The sequence below is a fragment of the Oryzias latipes genome, chromosome 15, assembly GCF_002234675.1.
Source record: "Oryzias latipes chromosome 15, ASM223467v1".
Classification (NCBI taxonomy): domain Eukaryota; kingdom Metazoa; phylum Chordata; class Actinopteri; order Beloniformes; family Adrianichthyidae; genus Oryzias; species Oryzias latipes.
The window spans coordinates 16587832-16615461 of NC_019873.2; the positions used below are offsets into that span (position 1 = coordinate 16587832).

The 27630-nt window shown below is 38.3% G+C and overlaps 1 protein-coding gene across 1 annotated transcript in view; it reads right to left on the reverse strand.

Annotated features, from left to right (window-relative positions):
* Nucleotides 1–27101, reverse strand: part of arid5b (AT-rich interaction domain 5B) — a 78520-nt gene extending 51419 nt beyond the window's left edge. Inside the window, exons 1-3 of the mRNA XM_011484322.3 lie at nucleotides 27004–27101; nucleotides 26486–26740; nucleotides 16099–16333 (exon numbers count right to left, since the gene is read on the reverse strand). Of these exons, the coding sequence (XP_011482624.1) occupies nucleotides 16099–16333; nucleotides 26486–26740; nucleotides 27004–27024 (511 nt within the window). The 5' untranslated portion in view covers nucleotides 27025–27101. The remainder of the gene's footprint in view (nucleotides 1–16098; nucleotides 16334–26485; nucleotides 26741–27003) is intronic.
* Between the last annotated feature and the right edge of the window lie 529 nt (nucleotides 27102–27630).

The following is a 27630-nucleotide window of genomic DNA, read 5'->3' on the forward strand; positions in this document are numbered from 1 at the left end:
TATTTAGTTAAAACACTTCAAAAAAACTCAAAAAGATTTTAAAGAAAATAACATGTAGTAAAACTAAGGGAAAACTTTTTTTGTTAAAACTGCCTTAATCACATTTTTTCTATTTTCCCAATCTACAAAAAACACCAAATGTTTTTGATCTAAAAAGGGAAGTTTAAAGAGACAAACATTATGACTAATCTTTTATTCCAGTAATCAAAGGTTCTGCACATTCTTTTAGCTGCTTTAAGCTGGTTGTATTGGTTTTATGACCTACATGTTTCCATTTCCTTGCTGAGCTCAAAGCTCATCTCCATTTACTGTCTTAGTGGAGACAAAACTGAAAAAAAGGAACTCTATATTTATTGGCAATTCAATGTAGTTTTATAAGTTCGGCTAAGCAACCCTGGTCTTGCCTGATCTAATTTGTTCTTAAAAGTTAGTTCTCATTTTGGAGACTGCTGGGGACTAGCGGGTGCTGGAAATAATGACAACCACATGGGGGGACTTTTCAGTGTTCTCATGTGCTGAACCCAAGTCTGGCACCTGATATTTAAAGACCCACTCAGAAAAAAACTGTGTTTTTGGTGTTTTTAACATGCTGCTGTGGTATTTTTTCTCATTATGGAGGACATATATTAAGGAAATAAAGCTTAAAACTGCATTTCTGAGTTTTTCTTTTTTCAAATCAGGAGCAAATGAAAAAAAAAATACAGTTTAAAAAAAGAGCCACCAGCTCCCTGCACCACTAAATTCTGATACCTCCACTTGCAGACAAATAGATCCATGTACATCTTTGTTTCCTCATCTGAGCTGGCATATGGCTCAAAACTGTACGGCTGGATGGCTCCAATATTTCTCACCATTTTTGTTGCAATGGTAATACTAGGCTGGGGGTTAGCCAGCAAGAGAGTGTGTAAACAGGTAAATGACGGGAAGTGGAGGCAGGCTTACTTGGTGCCAACAGTCACAACTCAGAGACAAATTTCTGATGAACCATCTCTCTGCAGAAATTACGTCCTAGAAAGCAATCCAGGTTTTTGTATTTTTTCTAAAAATGGCATAATCATTTATGAAAGACCACTTTTACAATAGATCAAAAGATGATTAAAGTGGGACTTTAACTGAAGCTAAATCACATAGCTGAGGATTTTTTTTTTAGAGAAGTCCAACAGAAATTCATTTAAAATCTATTTCAGATGAATTTGTCCTTTTTTCAGAGACTTCTCTGCAGAATCTTCCACTTTCTTACCATCAATTCGACAACAGTAACTCCAAAACGTTCACAATTTCCACAGTGTTTCCTTTTTTAAACCTAATTTTATCATCACTTGACTGCAGGAAGCTTTTTAAGAGAAACCAACATGAGCATCTCTGAGGAACAAAAGGCTTATATTCACTTTTTTTAAGTTCAGATGCATAAAGCTGGATGCTTTTTTGGGAAGGTGAGTCAATGGCATTTGCCAGAATTTGCATTGCGTGAAGGCAGTGCTATTAAAAAAGAATATTATGAGGTAGGTGGAGTCGATATGGCTTTCACATGCTTAATTTTTTTAAGAGTCACATTCGCACAAAAGGGCACTAATAGCCAGAGGAGTTAATGTGTTGAAACTGTACAAAAAAAAAAGAAAAACAGAGTGATAGAGACAGAGCCCTCAATGCATGCTGGCTCCTGTTCTTAATTATAGTAAAGCACTAAAGTGCCTCATTCATTTCAGCAGGGTGTGGCTATGACACACACACACACACACCCACACACACACACAAAGTTTATATAATTTTCACCTCAATTTAATCAAGTGTGAAGCACAAGGATTGAGGACACAAAGCTATGCGTACGAAACCCGAGCACATGCACACAAACCCACACTGCTATTCACACTCATGTGAACTGCGTTTCACAAACAGAAAACTCAACTTCCCTCATTTTAATTCCTGCCCAGATGTTCTTGTGGTTGACCCAGTGGAGGAGTGTGTGTGGAGGGAGGGGGTGAGTGTATGCAAGACGTTTTGACAAAAATACACACCCATTTTAATGTTGTGAAGAGAAGAAGAGAAAAGACAAACCAACACAAGCACTTTCCTCGAGTTGATTTATGTGATTCCATTACATTAAACATTCTTTCCCCTGAGCAGGCTCAGCTCCCTAGCAACCACTGCTAGCAGTCCTAATGTGCCTGGCGTAGGGCCAGGGAGAGCTGCCTGCCTTATTGATTGCCAGATTGAAAAGTTTGCATTTAATAGGTCCTGTAATACATAAAGGAATTATTCAGAGGGGCTCCCTGTCAGAAACCCAAATTGGTTCTTTTGAGTATAAAAAGAAAAACCAGTGGCTTTGTCACAAATGAGCTTTCAGGAAGCCTCTTTTGTGGCTCTGATAAAGTGATTCATTATTCGGGATCTTCAGAATTATCATTGTCACAAGAAAGTTAGGTTAAGGCTGGGATTTCTGCTGCGCTCATCAGCTGAGATGAGGGGGTCAAGCCGGCGCTGATCCCCTTTTGTGTGCCGTCGAAATGGCCTTAAACACTGTTTGCTGTCACTGGCTGCATCCTGAGTAATGAAAGACTGCTGCTGGGTTTTAAGGGTCAATCCACTTATAGTGCAGTCAATACTGAGAGCGAGGGAACAAAAAAACAAGCTGCTCTGCAAGCAGCCAAAATAAACGAGCAAATTATTGGATTTTCCTAATAATGTATCATTGAATTAATTCAATCAGGTATTGTTGGTGGCAGAAAAAGAGTCTGCCTTTGGACTTTTACTGCTGTTCAAATGAGCCTAAAAGCTGTCACACCCAGGTGATGATACTCTATCTGCTATGGCGGCGACCCTCATTCGTCACGCAGCACTGTCCAACACAAACTCGACTGAGCAGCTGTGATCAGGGATCTCTGATGTTGTCGGTGACAGAGGGAAAGATGAATACATAGAGAGTTTCTCTGGCTAAGTCCTCAGTAAACAGCACTTTCTACCTCACATATCCTTCTCCTGCAGAGTGAAATGGATGACATGTTTGCCTTTAAATGTATCTTTAATGGGACAAGTTCCCATTTTAGTGAGCTCTGCTGGAAGGAGGGAGTGAGTAAAAAAAAAACATCTTATCAAGAGATTGGGAATTGGGTCAGGCAAAGAATTACATGCCATTTCAGATCAGAGTTGCTGTGTGTATTTCCTCAAAGAACGCTCCCTCATTATCAACTCAGACTTATTTTTCAGGGCGGATAGTGTGTAATAGGAAACATAATTTAATGTGGGTTTTTTTTCTGTAAAACAATGGAGGAAAAAAGAACAGGAGAAGGGACAAGAGAATATGTCTGGAGGCTATTTGGGACAGGCATGTTTCCCAATGGTAAAACTGTAATGAGAAAGAAAGAGAGGGTGTTTTTTTTTTCTTTTTTTTTATACTGGGGGTGGGGGGGTGTTGTAGTCATTTGGCTTGGCTCCACTGTGAATTCCTGTCATTATATAAAAACTTCTCTTTCTCCCTCTATCTCTCCATCCTCAGATCAGCATGGAGGAGGAAAGCTTTAAATAAACAGGCCGTTCAGTTAAGCCAACTGGAACCCTTTTTAATAATTACATCCAGAACAATTCTAAATTTACATTGTATTTATTTAACCAGAGGACTTGAAAAGAGTGACATTAACAGTGGATGATAACAACTAGAGCGCTGCACTCCCCCAAGGGGAGATATTTTATTCTGAGCCTTGGAGGGAGACTTTACAGAGAGCGATATATCATTAAAAACCAGTGCCATCTGTTTGGATTTCTTGTTTATGTGTCGGAGAAACAAAAGCAAACCCCAGAAATGCAATCTGCAGGATTTTCTCTTGCACACTTTGCTGTGCAATTAGTTGTGATTACACATTCTAACAGCAAACAGGGGGGGAATGAAAAGACAAAAGAACAAGCTCCAACAATTGTTTTTCCCGCAACACGCCATAATGATCTTTGTTTGAAGTTCCCAAGCTCGGTCCAGCACACACAGTCTCTACAAGACGGCCGTCTTTTTCAAGCGGCGTGCTAAACAAGCAGGTAATTTCAGATAAACTGCAGCGAGTTTGGCCTGAAACCCATTCATTCCAGATTACACAACATGACCTCTATCGAGTGCTGTGCGAACGGTGCTGTAATCATTGTAATGCAGCACATACAGGGCTTTCAGCTGCTTGTCTCACATTGCATGGCGAAGATAAGGAACAACTTCAGTGGAGAATATATCTACAAGCTGAGATAACAAGTTTATGTGCGCAGGTCATTCAAGCTGGAATTGTTTGTAGGAAGAAATTAAACAAATCCAATGAGTCATATTTGTCAGTGTCTGCATGTGTTTTTATTCCTTCTTTCTGGGTCGTTTCTCTCTATATTGTGCATTCCTTAGCCTCTTATCTTGACTTGACATGAAATGAAAGTCAGCCATTGTGATAACTTGCAACAGCGGGGGCAGCCTTTGCTGTGCAATTAAACACAGTTGCCGTTTCTCAAATTGAATAACGATCTTTATCAGTATGAATCAGAATCCTGTCTACACTGTAACATGGTAATTCTATGACTTGGCTATTGTTGACTCTAAATATTGCGTTCTGAGCAGAATAACGGCTTTCTCTGAGTTATGGCTGGCAGGAAAATCGGAGGGGGAAAAACAAGACTGGCTGAATGTCTCTCACTTTACCAAGTGCTCCTTGGACCACTGCATAACAGGGAAACAGACAGACAGGTTGAGAGTACGGAGGAACATCAATGATCTATTGGGAGCGGCGGAGGCGCTCTGTCCAGCTCCTCTGGCTCTCAATGAATCAGTAAAAGCAAAATATACCACACCATTTAGCACCAAGATATTGTACAAACATAAACTGTGTCATTTGTAGGTCTTTGGCTTATTAAAAGGATTAAGAGCAGCTATGTGCGCAAGCAAAAGCATGTGACCAGCCGCGCAGAAACTCACGCAGCTCCCAGCAAAAAAAGGTCTGGAATCTATCAAAAAAACCCTCATGGCAGTTGCTTTTCAATGTGGGAAAAATGCATTACCTCTGTGCTGTGAAATGAACATTGTTATTTCTACAAGGCTAAAAAAGTCGAGAGAGTATGCTGTTTATAACTGTTCATATTTGGCTGTCTGGCTCTGCGTCTGTGCCCAGTTCTGTTGAAAAGCTGATCTGGAATCTGCTTTCCCTTGGCACAGGTCTCACTAAATCACTTTTATAAACAATAGTATAGTAAAGGGGTATTTTTTTTACACTTACAAGCCCTCAAAAGTGATTTTCATGATCAGTTCAACTCAGTTTCAGCCAGACCTAAAGAGTGTGGTTGCATAAAAAAAGCACAACTGGAACACTGACATTCACGGTAAAATGAAACCATTAAAATAAACGAATAAAAGCAGTGTTTAGGTTTGTACTTCACAATGAATTGCACTTCTATGTAAACAGTGAGGCAGTCGCTAAGGAAATCTTTTTATTACTGACATCAGTATTAAATTAAATTTCCACTTACTTGTCCAAGCCATAATATAATAATGTGAATCATGTTCATGTGCCTTCATCAGAAATAGATGAGTCTGTGCTGACAACATTCAATGGAGGAACTCATTTAGCTTCAGAAAAAAAGGACATATGAAAAAAAGGCATGCAAAAACAGCCCATATAAAGTAAAAGTCATGGCCTGAAAATGTCAAATGAAGTTTAAGAGTTCTATCATCCACAAACACGGGGATTAAAGTAAGAGCTTTAAAAAAAACACGTCCTTTTCTCAGAGAGTAACAGGAAAATATGAAGCATTGTGCAACAATCCATTTTAAAAGCCCAAACAGTATACAATCCATCTAAAATGAGCTTACTGCACTTTTATTTAACACTGTACTTACAATAATAGTTTCTTCTTGAATAACTCTACAGCATCTATCCACATGCTAGCAATAATATTCTTTACATACTCATTTTAATATACATATATTTTTAACTTAATGTTTATTTTCATTTTAAGTTGTCGTATTTAAGTTTATCTGTATTTCCATATTGATTTATACCTAAATTTCCAGCATTTTTCTTTTTTTTTGCTTATGTGTGCTTTTATTTTTTAGGTTTTTTGTTACAATCTTTTGCTTGATTGGTTGTAAAGTGATTTTATAAATAAATTGCTATTAAACTAAATGGCAAAAAAAGGAAATGTAAAAATAAAGACATTGTTTAGCTTTATAGTACTAATATATTGTATCTCCAATCCAATATCATCAATAATATTACCACACTTTGCATTGACATTATATTTTACAGGTCTATGGCTAGTAGCCAGTGAGGCGGTAAATGTCTCCCAAGAGTCGAGTTCAGCACATTTTCTTTGCTTCTTCCTTTGTTATGGAGTAAAGGATAACTCAGAATTTACATGTAGGCAGTCAAATCGTGTGATCGTTGTGATCATAGTGTTACTAGTGCAAGATGCTTTTTTGTTAGAAAATACTATTTTAGTCTTAATTCTTTACTTCTATTTTTATATTTTGAAGATGAGTAAATGAAAATGTTTCAATAGATATATATTTTTGAAAACTTATGACATAAAATAGATAGAAAATTGATATTTTTTCATTGTTTTCATTAAAAGGAATGTATAAATAAATATCTGTCCCTTAAATCCATCCTTGTGTTTTCCAGGGTTAACAGGCCTGACAAGAGTGTCCAGAGGGGGACTATTTAAATGCATTCATAAAGCAGATGGACGGGCATCCTCATAAAATATGCAGAATTATTAACTGTACAATCTGTGATGTCTTGAGTGCTTAGCGGGCAGCACATAATCATCCATATCCATCTGAAGGCTGAATGTGGAGCTGTCGTGCAGAAAGAAACATATCAGGGAGATGTACAAACATACTCCAATGAAATATTCATGTTGTTGTAATACATTAAATGAGAAACATTTCTGACAAAGACTCATATAGATTTTATTTTTTTCCTTGCAGAGCCTGCTGGTTGAGTAACACTGAAGTATGACTCAGAGTAACTGGAATAGGCAGGCAATTTGTTTGGAAAAGAAAGCAAATGTTCCTCACATTAACTCAATTAGAAAAAAAAACCTCATAATCCACGTGATTTTTGCTGCGTTTATTAACTAGGAAATAGTTTGAGAAATGTTAATGTAATTTGTCTAAGGAGGGGTGAATGAAATTGGGTACAATAAAAGCACCCCCCCCCCCCCTCAGTCTGCCTATTTAGGATGCCCGGAAGAGGTCACATCACCAGCATCTCTGCTGCTTCAGACCTGACTAATGGAGGGAAGAGAGACAAAACGGTTATTTTAGACATTACTAATAGAGAGCGAGCTCTTCATTTCCTCCGAGGCCATTGCTTAACAATCCACCAGCCTCAAGTCTCCTCCCCAGCACAACTCAAAAAGTACATTATGTGACATTCCAGAAATAAAATAACAGAAATTATTGATGAATAGGAAACAAATTTGATTACATTGTGCGGCATAACAGGATATGGGTGGCTTCTCCTTCCTTCATAGTGTGTCTTTCTCTCCCTTTTCTCCCATTGAAATTCGAGGCATGCTTAAACATCTAATAGATTTTTCCACTCCGACACACAATTTACTGCTTACAGATTTAGAATTCTCTGGCTCCCGGCCAGGCCACAGTCAGAAGGGAATTAATGATATGAGCGCATCAGTGAGGAAAAACAGCTTGCGAATCCTTCTCCTACAGGTCTGAGCATAATGAAGAAGATACTGCCACCCCCACCCCCCAAAAAAGAAAAAAATAAAGCAGAAAGGAGGGAGGGGTGGGAGAGAGGCACATAATCAATACAAACACTCCATTAAATTACTTCAAAGGGGATTTTCGACAGTTTCTAGAATTAGTTCTGCAGAAAAAGCTGAAGGAGAAGCAAATATGTTTGAGGGGCGGAAAGCAAACAAGTACAAATGATACAATCTGCTATATACTAAGTGTGGAGGAGTGCAGTGGCAGTGTGTCTTGCAAAAACCTGGCACTCTTTCAGACATACCATTATTCTTGTAACACCATGGTTCGGCTTTTTTTTTTTTTAATCTTTTCTAAGAAAGCACTTACTCCTTACCCATGTTGCAGTTGAAAGCACAAAAGCAGCATCATGCGTGATAGCAACTCAAAGGGGCTAAATGTTGTTCTGCATTGTCACCAGGACAAATCAAACATGGGCACAAGGATCAGTCTCTGTCCTTATCACCGCCAGCACGAGCATTCAATGATGCTCCAAACAGTATCTTTGAAAGGACAGAATCTTCCCTCCACATCAAATTGAAATGTTCCAACTGAAATATTGTCAGGATATCTACGCCGGTTTATGTGCCAAGCCTAGCATATAGATCAGATGCTACATCAGAAGGATATACAGTGGTTTTATCCATGAGCGGGCAAGGCTGTAAAAAAATCTTGAAATGCAGCTTCTTGCCTCACTGGTCTATTGTGCCTTCAAGCTAAATCAATATCATTGACAAAACGAGACAAAATTAAATATACCCAACAAAATGTCAGGATTTCGACATATGAGCCTGTTAATGCGAACTGTTGCGACAAATAAGTGATGCTGAAGTCAGTGTCTTGCAGAGGGATATTTTACATTCAATTCAATTTCCTGTGATTTATGACCAAAAATACTAGAATTTCCTAGAGTCCATCTCCCTTCACTAACAACCAGCAGCCTCTTTACTTGTTGTTCTGAAACAGTCAAAAAATAATAAAAAAAAATAAGCCAATGTATTTCCATAATATTTTATACAATTTCTTTAACCATAAAAACTATTTGATATGTGGGAATTTACATTGGAAAAAAAGAAGCTGACTAAATTGCTAAATAATCTCCCAGGTTTTTGCATCTGATATCAGCAGAATTGCTAGTTTTGCTTGGAAAAATTATGATATCACATATCATGCAATTCCATATGCACTTCAGACGTACAGTAACCCACTCAATCTCTAACAGTTGAGGCACAGATTGCATTGTTAGCTTTATGAACACTGATTAGATTGACAAATTCATCATCAAATATGCAGGGACGTCAGCAGATCCAGACTTTTACGAGCAAGTAATCATGCTGACAGATATGGAGCAACATTGGGTTTATGAATGACAGTTTAAGCTCTGCACTCATAGAAGAAAAAAAAACAATTTATAGAAGTTTTTAGGACCCAATTTCCTTTTTTTAATGTTTTGGGTATAAAATATTTTAGCGCTAAACTATCTATACAACTTTTTTTTCTGGTACAGTTAACTGTCTTGTCATATTTTGTCCTCTTCACTTCAGCACACACCTCACCTAAACGTGACTCAAAAGCCACATAAACACATGAACCCAATTATATTCCTCTCTTTTTCTTTTTCTCTCAGGTTTTTTGACAGATTCAGTTCGGTTTAATGTCACCACATTAAAAAACACTGACAGGAAAAGAATTACCGCTTTTTTTTTTCTTCTGGGAAAACTATCATGGGGGCATTCACAGGGATGCTACTTTGACACGTTGCCTAAACATTTTTACAAACCAATAACACCCCCACATCACAACAGCACTCCCACAATGGGACAGTCCTGCAAAAACAGCCTAGGAGGAGGGGGTCCAATGAGTACTGCAGCTTGAGGTATTCAACAAGTACCAGACACTCTCAGATGTTTGTGATCTCCCACCCTGACCTGTCAGACCCATTAAAGCTTTGCGACAACCAACCTTTGTATTAAAAATGTTGTTTTAAAGCTGTATAAAACCAGCAAGAAGTATGAGAAATTTTCCCGTAGCGTGAATGCGGCATTATGTAATTTAAAATGACATTTACAGAATGTTTCAAAGAAAAAAAATTGGAAGCAGGTAAGTTACTTAGAAGGGCCTGTACTTTTCAGCAGGCATTTGAAATTCTGTCTATCCACTGCATCAAAACAGCCTAACAATAAATGAGCAGGCAAACTTAGAAAGAGAAGACAGTGGGCTTATTGTGTAACTAGCTACATCAGAGCAGTGCATCCTATCCACAGCTAGTAAGCGTTATGGAACTGGGAGAGTGCTTTTAAAGGGCTTTTAACGTAATTTAACAGATAAGTTGGTAGCGAAGGTTAGACATTTATCACAAGGTTGTTGCCTTCTCTCAGTCACATATTTAAGTGCCCTTGAGTAAGACAATGCACCCTCAATTGCTCCTGATATACTCAGGGGGAAAAAAAGCACCATGCAAGATAATGAAAGCACTCTACCTGAAATACATAAAGCATACATACTAATGAAGAACAGTCATTATGGACTGTGAATATCATTGTAGGCACACACACAGCAGAAATGAAATGACTTTGTTTCCTAATCGGAGAACATTTTTTTATTAAAAGACCAGGGCTGCACGATATGAGGAAAACTCGTGATATGCGAAATTAGTGATAATTGATGATGATAAGTGATGCAAATTGTACAGCTTGATATCGCGATATCGATAAAATTGCAATATATTGAGCAGGCCTATAAAAGATCCACTTCAACAAGAGTCATGTTTTTTTTGTTTTTTTTTAAGACGTTCTTGTGGCTTTTTTAAAACAATGAAGGAAAACTGGGCTTAACACTGCATTTCTGAGTATTTCTTTATTCATATGGTTGTGAATCAGGAGCAGATGCAGATATACTTTTGGAATAAAACTTGTGGACGTAGAATCTACCACGGCAAACCACAAGCTCTTCATCCGTTAGTAGATGATTAGATCCATGTACATCTTAGTTTTCCTCATCTGAGCTGGAATCTGGCTAAAGAAACTAAGTCCCTAAAAACAACTTTTTTATATTTTGGCTAAAAGTTCATTATAATTAAATGAACACTAGGAACGCTTATAAAATTGATCCAAATATGATTGGAATGGGACTTTAAATACTTATATTTTCTGCTAATAGTCTTAAAATAAAGAAATGTTTGCCAAATTCCATACTGGCAACAGATACAACTATATGAGATAACGCAATCTTCATATTTTTATTGCTTGATTTACTCTACAGTCAAGGATAAAGTGTGTGTAGTCTAATGGATCTTTTAACACACCAACACTCTCTACTATCTGTGTTGTCTGTCTCTCTGCACTGATCTTTGCAACACAGGGGAAGGAACTGGCTTTGAAAGCTACCAGAGGTGAGTGGAGGATTCATGAGCACCCTCAATGTTCTCTGAATGCATGAGTCAAAAACCATGACCATTGTATAATCTCCCATATCGTCCCAACTCACATTCTGCTCACTGACTCAACACTGAAGGCTGGAGCTAAATAAAATGCTGAGAAAAAAAAAGAAAAAAAATATATATATATATATATATATTTTTTTCTTTTTTAACAAGAACTGTCTTTTGTATGTTTTTTCCTTTTATCATTTTCCTTCTACTTGTCCTTCACTTTCTCCTGGCACAACCTCACAAACTGTATCAGCAGATACGGCTCTCAAATGCTCTGCCTCTTACTATACGACCAGAAACCAATTTCGTCAGACGGCAATGAAAAAAAGAAATACAGAAGAAGGGGAGGTGGAGTGTGTGTGTGTGTGTAGGTGTGTGTGTGTGTGTGTGTGTGTGTGGAGGGGGGGGGGGGGGGGGAATCAGGCCAGTTCTCTTGGGAGAGATGGAGGGGCAGAATGTAAACTTCCCTGGCAAACCATCCCCGGTGGATTGAACTGTAAAAAGACTCACTAAAGCTCACTACAGTGCCAGATAAACTTACTGGAGGGTTCGCTTTACCCAATCTGGTGAATTACTTTATTTATTATGTAAGAAGTGGGAAATTCAGTGTTTTGCCCTCTAGGACTTCATAGAACAAAGAAACAGTCTTCCAAAAGCAATCCCTCAACCTCAGTACTGGTGAGTAATATTAAACAACTACGTTTTTTAGACACAGAATTTATGACTTTGCCATTATATTTGTATGTATTATATACATATATGTATCTAAAACACTAGAGGGGGATGCTATAAGTAAAAAAGCAAAATTGGAATTGTTTTTTTATTGTGCTGCCAATACTTATCATCACATTGGAAGATACACAGAATTTTTTCTGCACATTATGGCTTGAATGAAACTACCCAAAATCAATCAATCAATCAATCAATCAATCAATCTATCTATCTATCTATCTATCTATCTATCTATCTATCTATCTATCTATCTATCTATCTATCTATCTATCTATCTATCTATCTATCTATCTATCTATCTATCTATCTATCTATCTATCTATCTATCTATCTATCTATCTATCTATCTATCTATCTATCTATCTATCTATCTATATATATATATAGAGATATAGATATATATATAGATATATAGATATATATATATTAGGCCTGCACAATTAATCCCAAATTTATTGTTATCGCGATTTCAAGCTATGTAATATCCATATCGCAAAAGTCGACGAAAATCGCAATAAATGGTCAACCTTAAATGTGCTGAAACAATCTTACGGCAACTTGAACTATTTCATGAATTGAATAAATCCCTTTATGCATTTGACCAATCAGATGGAGCCCCTTCACATTGTTGCCCAATCGGATGGAACTTTTATGTTAGATGTTAGATGTTGCCCTCCTAATTAGACAATGGTCAATTTAAGGTATTTTGACTCTTATTTAAATGAAACTTTTGTAGTGAAATGGAAATGTTTTTGTTGTTTTTGCTATTTGTTCATTTATCGCAAGTTATATCATCATCGCAATATTGTCACTAATATCGCATATCATGGGTTTTCTTCATATTGTGCAGCTCTAATATAGATATATCTAAATTTGCTAAAGTTGCCTTTGTGTGGCGTATATAAAGCGCTTTTCTACCTACAAGGCCCAAAAAGCTTTACAGTCACAGACCCTTTAACCCAGTCACACACAAATTCACACACACATTCCCATACTGGTGGCGGCTCCGCTGCCGAACACTGGCGCCAACCTCCCACCAGGGTTAAGTAACAGCTTTTCTTCTTAAAAGTTGACAATTCAACAGGTTTGGTAGCATCTGCTCTGGAACAGTTATTTAGAGCAACAGCTTTTCTGTGATAACACACACCTGCAGAATATCCACTAGACACTACAAGTTAAGAAACTTCTTATCATTTATACACAGAGATAAGGACTATATATTTCTGCTGATATATGGACTGCCTAAGTTTGTCGTAAAGCGGTTGTTGTGTAACTGGTAACTAAAGTAGTTGGGATGCACAGTCAGGCTAGTGTTATATTCTGCAGTGTAGCTTAATTATTTGCATGCTGTTATTGTATCTACATAATCTGAGTAGATCATATTATAGTAATAAAATGTTTAAATAATGAGTAGTATATCTACTCTTATTTACGGTCTGAAACATGTATGTGTCAAAAATCATTGCTTTTATTTTAACTTTATATCACCATATAAGTGGATATAAGTTTGCACTGGAAATGTCATAAATGGTATAAGCCACAATTTTGGTTTTTATTGTCTACTTTAACTGTCATTAATAATTGGTTTAAAATATATGTAATGGAAACAAATCTTGTGTCATTAACTCTCACAATATCAGGCCCTTTTAGCCTCAACCAACTTTCAAAGACAAAGGAATTTGGGGGAATTTGACAGGGAATTAAACCCTCAACCTTCATGCTGGAAGACAGAAACTGACCACTTCTCGACAAACAATAGCTGTGATAGTGCAACTCTTGCAGTCGTAGAAGTCCATGCTCCAGTTGTTTTTAATATTAGCCACGGGAAAGCTGTTTTTATGCAAATCAAAGATCCAGGAAGGGCCGATGAAGCAATATTTTACATTTTGGCTGAGTTGCAGTTTGAATTATGACACCAATTATTTCTCTGCATCAAAGCTTTTTAGAGATCTGTGAATGGTGCAGCGCTGCAGCAAAGGTCACTTGTTTCTAATTAATTACTTTACTTTGCATGGACTCACAACAGTAAAGCCTTGTTCACTTAACAAACCATTACGCCCTATGAGTTTCAGATCAAAAAAGAGGAAGGAGTGTCATTTGGCATGCATTTTTAAAATGCATAAAGAGGGCACTTCATTCTGTTTGGCCGTGTGCCAGGAAAGTTAGGGCACATTTGAAAGAAAAAAAAAGAAGAAAAACATTGTTTCCCTCAATAACAATAGCACACTTTATTGCTCTTTAGCTCACAATGGTTTTTTGTGAGGCTTGTGGTATTGCTGCAGTATCCTGTTATGGGGAACAATCCAATTCTTCTGACACAGCTACACATAGGCCTGAGAATAACAATCAGTAAATACATCATTCAAGTAATATAGCGGGCTGCCACTTTAGACAAAAACAATCCAAAAACTGAAAGAGAAAGAACGTAAAACTCCATGATAAAATAAATGATTGAGCCAACATATTACACAGAATTACACACAAGATGCTTTAAGGCTACTTTTTTGTGTCTGATGTGCTGCTGCTGCAGTATGAATATTTCATCTGGGTACTCAGCAGCATTGCAGTGGCATATTTCATATTTCTATGCAAACCTCTGCACTCTAACATTTATTTGCCCCGTTGAATCTGCAATCTTTCTCCCAAATTGTTGATCCATCTCATATTGTTAGACTGTCAACAATTGACGCATGCCAAAGACGTAATGAGCAAACAAACAAATGGGTAAGTGAGTGTTCACCACTGATCATCTGCGTGTCGCATGTGTGCATCTGTGTTTTTGCGCGCGCATGCGTGCCCGTGCATGTCTCTGGTGCCCGTTCTGCTGAGTGGGCAGATTCTCTGGCGGAGTGTCCCATCGAAGTGACAAGTGCATTTAGAAACAGCCTGATGGAGTCATTAGCGGCAGCACTGCTCATTAGCAACACGTACACAAACACACAAAGCATTTACAATGGCATTATCATCCGGTTATTGGACCAACAACTGCTAAATCTATAAAATCTACACCATGTTGTACATTTATGCAAACCCAAGATATGGAAGAGAAAGCTACTCAAGAAGCAGGGTGACATATCTATTTATGCAAGCAAGTAATCACACACATACACACCAGTAAGCACACCAACACTATATTGATTACTGGAATAACAACAGAGCATTCATTATTGACCTTATTGTCCTTTTGCGTATGAGATTCATGCAGTGTCAAGTAATCAAGGGCATCATAGCATCACAAAGGATCAAACAACGTCTTCTCACTGCAGTGGATCCCGAAAAAGGAAACATTATAAGAGTCATCAATAAATCAACACTTTAGCTTTTTTTTTTTTTTTTTGCAAAACAAGTCAAGTATTTTAAAACCCTGTAGTGGATTTGCTTCAGAAACAAGATGCTTATTAAATATGAATTAACAGAAGCTTAAAATTCTGACATAAATCTCTAGAGTACACACTTGCGACCTGACAGGAGGTAGTGTAATTATGATGGTATTTTTAGCTGGTTATACTACACCACTTTAATCAGTGCAAGCATTGCACCACGGCCATATGAGAGAGAATCAAATATGTGGGGGAAACAGCTTCAAAGAGAACATAATGTTCTTTTTGATTATGAAGCTCAAATGCCAGGGTTTCCTATTTGCATTGGATGAGTCATCAGCAGGGACATCCAGCTATGTGCTGGCCTTGATTCATGGGTAAAAGCTGTAGTGAGAACCCAAGAGTCCGCTTTAAGAATCAAGCATTCACTGACGCTTAATGGCACAATGTACATGATGAATACTCCAGACAACCATTTAGACCCGTGCAGCAATGATCCTGGAAGCTGCTGAGCTACACAGCCAATTATTACCTGAACTGATGGATAAAAAGGTATCAGAGGCGCTTTAGGCTGTAGTTTTGTAGAAGTACTTATCCCAGTCAGAAAACAGAGTTATTAGACTGTAAGGTGGTAATATGTTGGCAACGCTGCTGCCATTACCTCTAGCCTGTCTCTATTAAAGTTATTCTCAGCTCATTATATCAGGGGTAATTCCAGCTCAGCAATGAATTACTCCAGTCAAGAAAACACTTATAAAAACAACAAGAGGACAATAAACATAAGGAGATTTATGTGAGCACAGGACACAAAAACATAAGCGCTCAGCACAGCAGCACAAACAAAGTGGGAACAATGGAGTACTCTTCTGGATAGGAAAAAGTTTTGCACTCACCTAGATGTGCCCGCTCTCTCTGGACGTCCTTGAAGTTGAGTCCGCTGGTCAAGGTGCTGTCCCTGTAGCGGTGGAGGGCCTCGCGCCTCCCGTTGGTCCCCAGCTCCCGCAGCACGGACGGTTTGAGGGGCTCGGCTTTCAGACCGTGGGACCATCCTGAGAAGTCTGGTACCGTCCATTTCACCAGGTCTTCGAGCCGCACAATCACTTTCTCGGACACTGCAATCACCTCGTGCTGAGAAGAGGAGGAGGAAAAGCATCACAACAGTTAATGGCAAATACTTATATAGCACTGTACTACCATAGAAGGCCCAAGGCACTTTACAGTCACAGTCCCATTCACCCATGCACACTCACACACTGATGGCGGCTTCACTGCCTAACACTGGTGCCAACCTATAACCACCAGGAGCAATGTGGGGTTTAGTGTCCTGTCCAAATACACTTTAACACCGCAAGGTGGGAACTGAGCCTGTGACCTTCCAAAAAGAGGTCAACCGCTCTACCTCTCTACCACAGCCTCCCAGAATGCAAAGATTAACATTAAAGCTGATGAGAAATGGGTCATTTTCTTCCATTACAGTTTTGGAACTCTGAAAATATTTGGTGTCCTGCATTAGCCTACAAGAAAATTTATAACCAACAATGTGTCTAATTTCAAAATGTTCCCCGAGCAGTCATTAAGTTAAATGGTTGCAGAAATAATTACATTTCCTCGAGCTATTAAAATAGTCTGAATATAAAAAGAAAAAAAAATTTCATTTCAAAATCCACATCAAGTCAGTTTTAGACACAAAAGACTGGATTAATTATTTGTACATAACTGCATCACATTCTATTAATACTGACTCAAGCTTTTAATTAGGAAAGAGATGAAAACATCAAAGGCCAAGAGTTCAGTAAAAGAAAATGGGATTAAAAGGGCAAGATGATCATTCGGAGTAAGAAAACAAGACAAACAAAAGGCCATCTTTATTTATCAGCTAAATTAGAATGAGTATCAAGTAGCATTATGCGCTGGATGCAGATTTAATGTAAGTAAATTGCAGCACCATGAATATGGATGATGTCGATGATTGCAGAATTGAATTCATGCCAGCAGGTAAATCAATGTCAGCCAGGACATAGGTGTTTTAGACTTTTTTGATTAGCGTTTAGAAAGTCAGGCTCCTGATGTTCACCGTGAATGCTGATATTTTATGCTTTTCAAGTCACACTCAGGGGTTTTGATTGCACCTTCAAAGTGTAGAGGAGCAGATGAAATGAAATTTGTTACACCCAGACTCTAATGAATAAACAGCAAAAAAAAAGCAGCACGGCAAGCTCGTGTGCGAATAAAGCTGAAACTATACATTTAAAAGTGAGGCAGTGATGTGCATCACTGAGACAGAGGCATGGCTCAGTGTACTGAGCTTTAGTTTGTTCTGCTGGTTTACTAAATACGATTTGCTCTCTCTTCACTGCATGGTTTAACCTTTTTTTTTTTTTTTCCTTTTCGTTGGATTCAGCTCCTTTTAATAACTCTCGTACTTGAAGAACGCGTGCGGCGGAGTGGGAAGAGAGCGGAGATGGTTAAATGTGTTTCCATTTGAAGGACTAATAGCTGAAGTGCTTGTTATGAACAGAATGGAGTGCTGTGCTGTAAGAAGGCTAATAAAGAAACAGTGAAATCTGGAGGACAGATGTGTACAAGTTGAATCACAGTGTGCAGGTCTCTTTTGTTTACCTTTGTCATCTCTAGCATGCCAGGCATGTGTATGAGCCTTAAACTGACAATAAGATAACAGACCCACTCCAAAAAATTTGGTGTTTTTGGTCATTTTTGCAAGTTCTTGCTGCATTTTTTCATGATTGAGGATATATATAGAGAAAATTAAGATTAAACCTGGATTTCTGAGCATGTCTATATTCAAATTGTGGTGAAACAGGAGAATCCACTTGCAAAGAAATAAATCCATGTACATCTGTGTTTTCGTCATCTGAGTTCAAAACTGTACGGCTGGATAGCCTCAATATTGTACGCCATTTTTGTTGCAACGTTAATCTTAGGTTGGGGTTGCGAGAGGCTGTAAGCTAGTGGGAGAGAGTGTAAACAAAGGGTTAATGGGAAATAAGTGCTGGCTTACTTCTGAGCCAACAGTACCACCCATAACTTGGAGGCAAATTTCTGATAAACTGCAGAAATTATGACTTAGAAAACGACACAGGTTTTTGGATTTGGGCTAAAAACAGCATAATCATAAGTAAAAAAACCACTGGGCACGCTTTTACAAGACATCAAAAGATGATCGGAGTTAATAAAATTAAAGTTGTTTAATTTGACCTACATTTTGAATCTGTTAAAATGTATATATCAAAAGGTCTTTTTTTTTAAACAGATTGCAAACAAACACATAACGTTCCAGATTTTCTGTAAACATTCTCTCTATACAATCCCCCATATTCAGTTCTCACAACTACAGGCATATCAAATCCCAAACGGTTGGAGACAGTATTTCCTTATAAAGGAAAAGCCTGCGAGGGATAGCTTGATATAGCTGTGCCTCCCTCACTAAGTAGAAACATCAAACATGGGTTTTTGGTCTTCTTATAATGAGCTGTCTTCCGCTGTCAAGTGGTGGCGGCTGCTTGTAACCGGCTTTCCATGCATTGAAAAACTGACTGAAAATGCTCCATTTGAGTAATGCAAAACATCTGAAACAAACAGCAAATGCAACAAATAGCATTCAGCCTGTGGGCAAAAAACAAACAACACTCCACTGTAGCTCGGCAGCATTGTTTACTTCATGCAATAATTTGATGGCAGCAAACTAAATATATCGGCTGAAACCAGTCACTGTTCATGTCCAAAGAGTCAAACAGCAATCTGTCAGGGACTTCAATAGCTCACATAGAGCACAAGCCCCATCATGCAACCTTAAAATGGCCATTCCCTTTATATTAATCAGCTGAATGATACGCTGCATTGTGGAGGTTTCAACAGATCCCATCTGGGGACTTGTTTGGCTTGAGAGCAAAACACAACAGGTGAGCACAATTCAGAAGCTGTCAGCACAGCCAAGAATATAATCAGTCTATGAAAGGAGCTGCAGCTCTGAAAACAGGCTACATCCATTAACTTTCACACAACAACTCAGTTCTTTTTTTCTTTTACTTTCTTTTTTTTTTTTCCTTTGAGTCTAACAGCCAAACGTTATGCCGCTTGAAGCCCGTGAGCAGAGGCAGGAAGATGAATAATGGTTTGTGGTTTGCACAAGTCATGATATTTGGTTGAGAAATGTGCAAATACTGGAAAACTGAGAGATGTAGCACATTTTTATGTAAAGCGATTCTGAGAACTGGCCAAACCAGTCAGTTATTGAGAAACAATCACAATAACATGGTTTCCTCAACCTGGATTGTTACCACGGCAAAACAAATATAGAAGAGCTAGTATGCACTGTAACTATTTCCTGTGCACTCACACAGCCTTTCACACCGGTATTCTTCAAAATAACAAAAGGGAAATGTAAAACAACAAAAACAAAATAAGAGAAACCAGAAAATATAAAAAAGTTTCAAAATGTTTACTTTTAACCAGAACTTTTTTAATAAATTAAGGACAGCCTCTCACCAAGTCATAATAAAAATCATCAATGATTATGTGATAATCTTCAAACCATTCTGCTGTATTTATTAACTTACTAATTATCCCTGGGTTTACTGTAGTTAACTGAGATGAATCATCCCAGCAGCATTCAGCTGCACTGCAGGAGTTTGCAAATCACTATTTTTCAGCTCTGTCGATGTGCTTTTTTAAAAAATTGAGGGCCTTGTTCTCCTGTAAATGCCACCCATCCACACTGCGCTGTCATTCCGAGTTAGGCAGCTAATAGTTTAGCAAAGCGGTGTACACAGCCAGGAGCCACTTGATAATATAGGTCAGAGGACTGCAAGCCCCCCCACCCCCACCCCCCACCCCCCCAGCCAAGAGGTGACGCTCCACATCAGCAACATACCAAACAGTCGGGTGTCATTTCACCGGCTCTCCCCCCACACATATGCATCAGACGCACTCGCAGTAAAGATCCGAGAGTATCTGAACGCAGTGGCGTCATGTCACCTTGGGTGCTTCGCTAAACATGTACAGATTAGCTGTTATGGTTGGCTTAAAATGTAAGGTAACACATTAACAGCTTAAAGTTACATCCTGTCTCCATCTTTCCATCAATAATTCATTACTGCAGCATAATATTTCCCAAAATACTACTGAGGGAATGTATTACTTTAAGTGTACATAATAGCCTAAAAAAAATAGAAAAATCACGTCTGTGATTCCTGCAGCTTCATTCAAGTTAAACTCCAGTCTCATTTGGTTATTATGGATTCATTTGGGCAACACAAAAAGCAGTAAACATTCCCAATTCCTTATTTATTCCGATTTAAACCAATCCATTTTGATATATTTGATATCAGAGGGAAAAATCCACTACTGCTGTGTGCAAACATTCCTGACTGCTCAGCATCGGAGAGCCTCACGGCTCAGACTTTGAGCTTGCTGAGTAAAGGGGTGCTCACTCCCAGTGGGTGAGCCTCTTGGCGTACTGTGGGCACGCACACACAGAGCTCCTGTCATACTGGGAAGGTTTCAGGCTGCTGCCTCACAGAGGTCAGCACTGGAATTCCTAAGGCCAAAGGAGATTAGTAATTGAGTAATGGACATGGTGACATGGACAATGAGGAGACAGAGGAGGAGAAGCAGGGAGAAGGAAGGAAAGAGAAAGAACAAGTGTATGAAACACAATATGTGTTCATTATCTATCTCCTCTCCCTCTCACTGACCTTGGCTTAAGTGTCCCAAAACAAACTTATCAGGGAATTTCAAAAAGAAGCTCTGCGGAGTGGGCTGGAGGGACAACAGAATTACAAAATGTTTTGTTGAGACTGTCTTAACAACACACAGAGTTGAAGGTGCCGCTTGTAAAAAAAAAAAAAAAAAAGGAAAGGTGAGAACTGTAGCAGATGAACCTCGGCGACTTAATTCCTGCAATTTATTCATGTATGCATAAAAGTTGCCATGAAATCAGCAGGATGTTAAACTCATCTTTTATTCACTGATTCCATTAAGAGATTGCTGTTACACAAGCTGTGCTGAAATATGAACTTAGTATTCTTTTGCAGTTATAATGACAGGGAGAAATGGTGAGATAAGGGCAAGTTTTTTAGAGCGCCTCTGAAAGTGGGTGAGGCATCCATCATGTAAGGTGACACCACAGAAAGAGCTGTGTCAGCCCTCTTAAATCACTGCTGCTTTGTATCCTGGTATTTTAGCAGATGCTAACATATACACACATATGTACATACACACACAAATATACATACATATATATATATACATACATATATATACATATATAAACATTTACAAATTTGTGTATATATACATTTACATATGTGTGTATATATATATATATACATTTACATATATGTATATATAAACATTTACACACATACATACATATATATATATATATATATATATATATATATAATTTATTTTTTTACATACACACATACACATATATACATACACACATACACATTTTATATATATATATATATATATATATATATATATATATATATATATATATATATATATATATATATATATATATATATATATATATACACACACACACACACACACACACACACATTTACATACACACACATATATATACATATATACCGTATCTATATACACATTAAACAATACTCCTTCAAAGAATCCACACTTAGAAGTTTCAAATGTTGGCTGTAGAATAAAGCTGGAACTACTCATCTGTGGCTGCATTCTCCTCAGATGTTATAATAATGATCCGCTGTAGCTGGAGGCACTGGGGCCATGCATCAAGGCAAATGTTTGCCTGTTCAAATGGTTAGTCAATGACAAAGTGGAAGAAACTCAGCTAAAGAGCACAAAAAACCCTCTGACAAATAACCGCTGCTGTAACATGTCATTAGCTGCACAGACAAAACAGTTTGGCAAACAGAATCAGAATATTTGCAAAAGGGGAGTTTTTTTATTGCTTTTGAAGTCCCGAGTATTAGATTTTAAAGGTTTTAAATTACACTATCCTAAAAAGCTGGTAATAATTTACATGCTATTTCAGCAGTGAGGAATTCACTGGAGGGCAGCGTTCAGAGTTAATGACTTGTTCTGCGGCAAGGAGAGGCATATATTCGCCACACATGCACACTAAACATCCCCCTCAGCCCTCCACCCTCACCACCTCCAAATTCCTGCAATTGTTGTGTGAATGGGGAGATTTGGTATAATGCACAGGCTGACCGACACAACAGTGCAGCGTGGACATCGTGAAAAAGATCACTGTAGGAATATGTCATCTCACATTTGCACTGGAGTCGTTCAGCATAACGACCTTATGCGTCAAAATTCCGCTTGCATATCTAAGCCACTTACACTTAACCAGCCTCCCAGATGCCTAAATTACCCATTCAGGGTTTTTTTTCCCTTAGGAAAAATCAAAGAAGCAGCAAATGAATACAATCTAATTTCCCTACAAGCTGGCTTTCCAAGCAGTGAAACACATGCATGGACTTCTGCCATGTGCTGAAGAAATGGCTCTGGATCCATGCCAAAGTGTTTTCCACAGCAATCAATACTAGCCTACTGCTGCAGTCCCCTGCCTGTCAGTGTGCCTGTGTGCATGTGCCAAAGCCTTGTCAGCTACAGGGACAGAATAAAGAAAAGGAGAGGTCAGATTAAATCAGAGGTGACGATAATAACACATTAATATAACATGATCCAGGGAAATTGTGAATTTCCATTAAGACTCGTTTTGCAGTCGTATGTACGATAAGAATGAGCAATTAAGCGCCCGGAGCAGAGTATACAATAAGTGGGTGTTGTGTGGTGAGTGGTGTTATCTACAGCAGCTCTTGGCTGAGTCCAAAAACAGAAAAGTATTACATACAGGCGGTGAGCAGAACCAGCAGGAGAGGCAGGCCATTTGGAGTGAAAAGAAATAATGTGTCACTCAATGAGCTTTAAAACACATGTGACTGTTTAGTCAGTGGCAGTTTGCAGGCAGACAAATAGAGCTGAGGCCCCAATAGAGGGTTTGTCATAATGGGTGAGCAACCCTACACAAAGCCTGTTTAAAGAGCAGGCTGAGCTCAACTGGTGGTGGTAAACACTGCTTGTCAGAGTAAGATACAATGAAAAATAAGGCTTCCTGTACATATGGACTTAATAATTAACTCAGAATAAATAGATTTATAAATTAACTCTGGGTCTGTTTATCATTTAATCAGCAAACATTGGCGCCAGGAGTTGCATTTATTCAGTTGATCATTATTTTTATTTCCAGCCAAAGCAGACTGGCTCTAAAGCTGGCTGCATTTAGAAGGAATTGACCTCCAACCCTGTGACAGAAGAAAAACAAGCACAGTAGGTCATGGGTTGGTTCCTCTTGTCACTGCACAGTGCAGCAAAACATGGCAAACGCACTGCAGGAGAGGCTGAGAGCAAATAAATACCTGAGAAATAAACCAGGAAATTACATCATAGCTCAGAGCTGAGAACATGAGTGAATCAGTAATCTAATTCTGGAAGGCGGGTTCAATATAAGGCTGTTCTGATGTCCTAAGAAAAAAAAGACAGAGAAAGTCCTGCCTCTTGGTATTTGGAGGATATTGGGTTTGAGCTTCAGAATAATAGTCATCTAAAAGTTACATGAGAAAGGGAAAGTGCCAACTCTGGCTGACTGTTTACATGTGACAGTCGGAAAACTGCTTGGCAAGTATACAAGTATACGCCATTTCTTTGTCTTCTGAAAATAAGTAATAGTCAGTTGTACTCCATCTTTGTTGAAAGTTGCTCACCTCACGGTGTTACGCTCATTTAGCACCAAATTCCTACGAAAAAGGAACATTTTGTGAGGGCGTGTTGGTTATCAAGTTGTGAATCACAAGGCCATTCTGAACAAGTCTGTCAGCCACACACTGACAGTTTGGTGTTTCGCCTCAATAAAAACTGACTAATCTGTTTTGTGGAATGTCACCTCTCAGTACAGCTTGAAGGAACTTTTCCTTGTTTACATTTTACACACAGGGTGCATAATTCAAAATCGGACTAGAAGTGGTGTAGCAGCTCCCTTTAATTATTGTTATGGCCTGTTTTTTTCTCATAGCTATTTGTCTTTTGGATGGCGGATCGCAGTTGTAGAGCGCTTATATATAGCTGACTCATGGAGTGCAGATTAGTGCTATGGGACAAAGTCAGCTAGAACCTGAATGGGCTCAGTGACGGTCATAAACTGGCTAGAAGTTGTCCAGCCAACCTCCACTGTGTTAGACACATAGAGGGAGCAGAGGCTGACAGCAGAAAGCCTGACAAGCCCTTTAATTGAGGTCAGCCTGCAGGCACCTATACTTAAGCAGATACTAAAATTAAACAATTTTGGTAGGGGTGTGGCCATTTATTTCAACAACAATTCCTTTCATATCATAATTTATAGTGCTGATACGATTCGCTGTTTTGGTTGGGTTTGTTGGATTTTGGTTTGTTTTGATGACCTAAAATCAATCCAGGTCATCAAATTCCGTGCAAGTGAGGTTTTCCAGATTCCTTGCAAGATAATCAAGTGTACATTAAATACGTGTACAAGTAAACAAGAATTAATGGAAAATCCATTCATAATTTAGGCTTATAAAGTTCAGCCCACTGTTGTTTCTTCGCATCAAAATAATCCAAATGGAACATTATTAAAACATTCTAAAAATAACACTTTATGGTACTGTTTTTGGAAAATTCAAAGTGTTTCCACACACTGGACAGTAATGATGGCTGAATCATATGTGTATTGTCCACTGGTTGTTTTTAAGTAAAAAAAAAAAAGGTTTTACCGATACTAATAATAATTGATAATAATCAATTTTATAATGGTTTAGGTCTATTCGATGAACAACTTGCTTCAGACAGGTCGATCTAAATGGATCGTAGAAATATAAATTGATTAATCAATTATGTTGATTAATTATATATATATATATATATATATATATATATATATATATATATATATATATATATATATATATATATATATATATATATATATATATATATATATATATATATATATAATTAATATATAAAATTATTTTGAAGAAATACTAAATGGAGTGGAATATGAGTGGAATATGAGCTCTTTGCAATGCAAATAAGTCTTTTGGGAAAGAGGCAGGGCTGACATGTGGTTGCGCAACTGTGCTCTCAGTATTCAGCCCTCAGTGTAATCATTTAATAAAAACAATCAAAGGAGAAGGATTCAAGAAAGGATAGCAGTAAAAAAAAAAAAGGATGACAGCTTGTCCTGACACAAATAGGCACCTTTCTCATGAAAGGGAAACATGATAGCCACTCTATTACTCAAGAGGAAAGAATGTAAGTAAACCATCAGCGGAAGAGTCAAGTACAAACACGGCTTTGTCCTTCCCCATAAACAATATTACAGCGACGGAGAATGAGCCGACGCTTTAGTAGCGATCCGTCGCTTTGCAGCGAGCGATCAAAAAGCGACGAATCGCTATTAAAGCGTCGCATCAGGAAAAAAAAAAAACAATAATAAAAACAACTCATTGTTTGTTTTTGGTGGCGTTAAACTCTTCAGAATGGCGTGTAACCGAATCACCGGCGCTACATATGGCCACAGTCAATCATAACTATTGCACTGTGGTGCCAACAGAGGCAACAAAGAGGCGATTGGGTGGTTTTATTTTTAAACCCTGACACATATATGCATCACATTATTCTGGATGGAAACGTTCACGGGGAGGAATAAGAGTAGTTAAGACGTGTCAGCACTGGCTGGCTGGCTTTCAACATCAACCCCGCATTTCAAAATAATACCTATCGGATCGGAGCCAATTTGATGCCATACATTCGTGCCTGTTTCGCAATTTCCGTCCACATCATGTCACTTTTGGACACTTTTTTTTTTTAAATTCTCTCTAACCCCCCCTCCACGGTGACATGACAGAGCCCAGGCGCAGGATTGTTGCGGACCCCCCCCCCTCCCCTCCTTTATAACACAATTAACCCCATGGAGCGCAGCGGCAGCCTTATTGAGCGCAGCTGGACAAGTGCACATTCAGCAGTTGACCAAAAATAAATAAGTAAATAACTACAAAACAAAATTCCAATGTGGGTTAATTCTCCCATACATACATGAACGCCTCTGTCTGTCGCTGCAGACAAGCGTTAAATGCAATAAAAGGCAGTCCAAGCACATACACATACACACACACACATACATACACACAAAAAGGCAGCAGGCAGTGACTCATGACTATTTATCAGGCGGTTTAATATTCCTACCTCTCCGTGAGCGACCGTGCGTCCCTGCGGAATATCCTCAGGCAGAAAATAAAGTTTCGAGCTTGATAAAAGTTGCTTGCTTGTCCTTTCTTCCCACAGAAGCTGGAGCTCCGCTATGCAAATAGGATCCTCGGGTTTACATCTGACGAAGAAAAAGTCTCCGAGCGCGAGGATCCTCGCTTTACCGTCCCGGTGAAATTTAAAGGCTTTATAGAATATATATGGTCCATGTAAACCGCAAGATGAGCCCACCCACTGTAAAGGAGAACAATCACATATTAAAAAAATAACAATAATAATGAAATTAACCAATGTATAAATAAGTTATCACAATCTCACACCAGAAATAACAATTATTTTTCCTAACTATTTAAACGCTGAAAACAGATGGGTTCGTGCGAAATTTAGCCTGTTAAAGTTTTTAGCGTACGCTGAAAAATAAATTAAAACATCTAAAAAACAAAAAAGGGGCGACGAGAATACCAAAAAACAAATGGCTGTATGATAACAAACGTTACCTTCAGTGAGTTCGGCTCCATCTCGACGTTATGAATTGATTAAACTCAACACGCTCTCCAAACTTGCTGGCTTGAATGGATTGCCGAAGGTCCTGGAAGGTGTATATCTGTGAACAGTTTCAAACACGATATTTCTACCATACACGGCAGTCAAAATCCTGTTTTGGATTAAATTACTTTGTAAAAATCTTTTCTTTTATGTATGTATGCGTGTTAAGAAAAAATACAATAAAAATGATTTTTTTTCGCGCTCATAAAGTAATCTTTGCCGTGTTTTGGGGCAAAATATTAAGCAAAAACTGTAAAAACGTGCACAGTTTTTAATCACAAGTGACACACGATAGAATACACACTTTAAAAATGTCATGTGGTTTAATTATCAGCGCATTAAAGATTATTTTGATCATTTTATCCGACGTTTAGTAGCGAAACTGCTTTATTTACCTTGCAGGACTTGTGTAAAGACGTTCAGTATGAAAGCACATTTCTCACAGTAATGACACTGAGGCGCTTGCTGTGGATGCCTTCAAGAAACAATGTTACATGAAAGTTAATAGGCCTATCAAATGATTCCTCAAAAGGCAACGTGGAACCCGCGAGGTACTTTGCTTTTAGTGGAACCTGGTA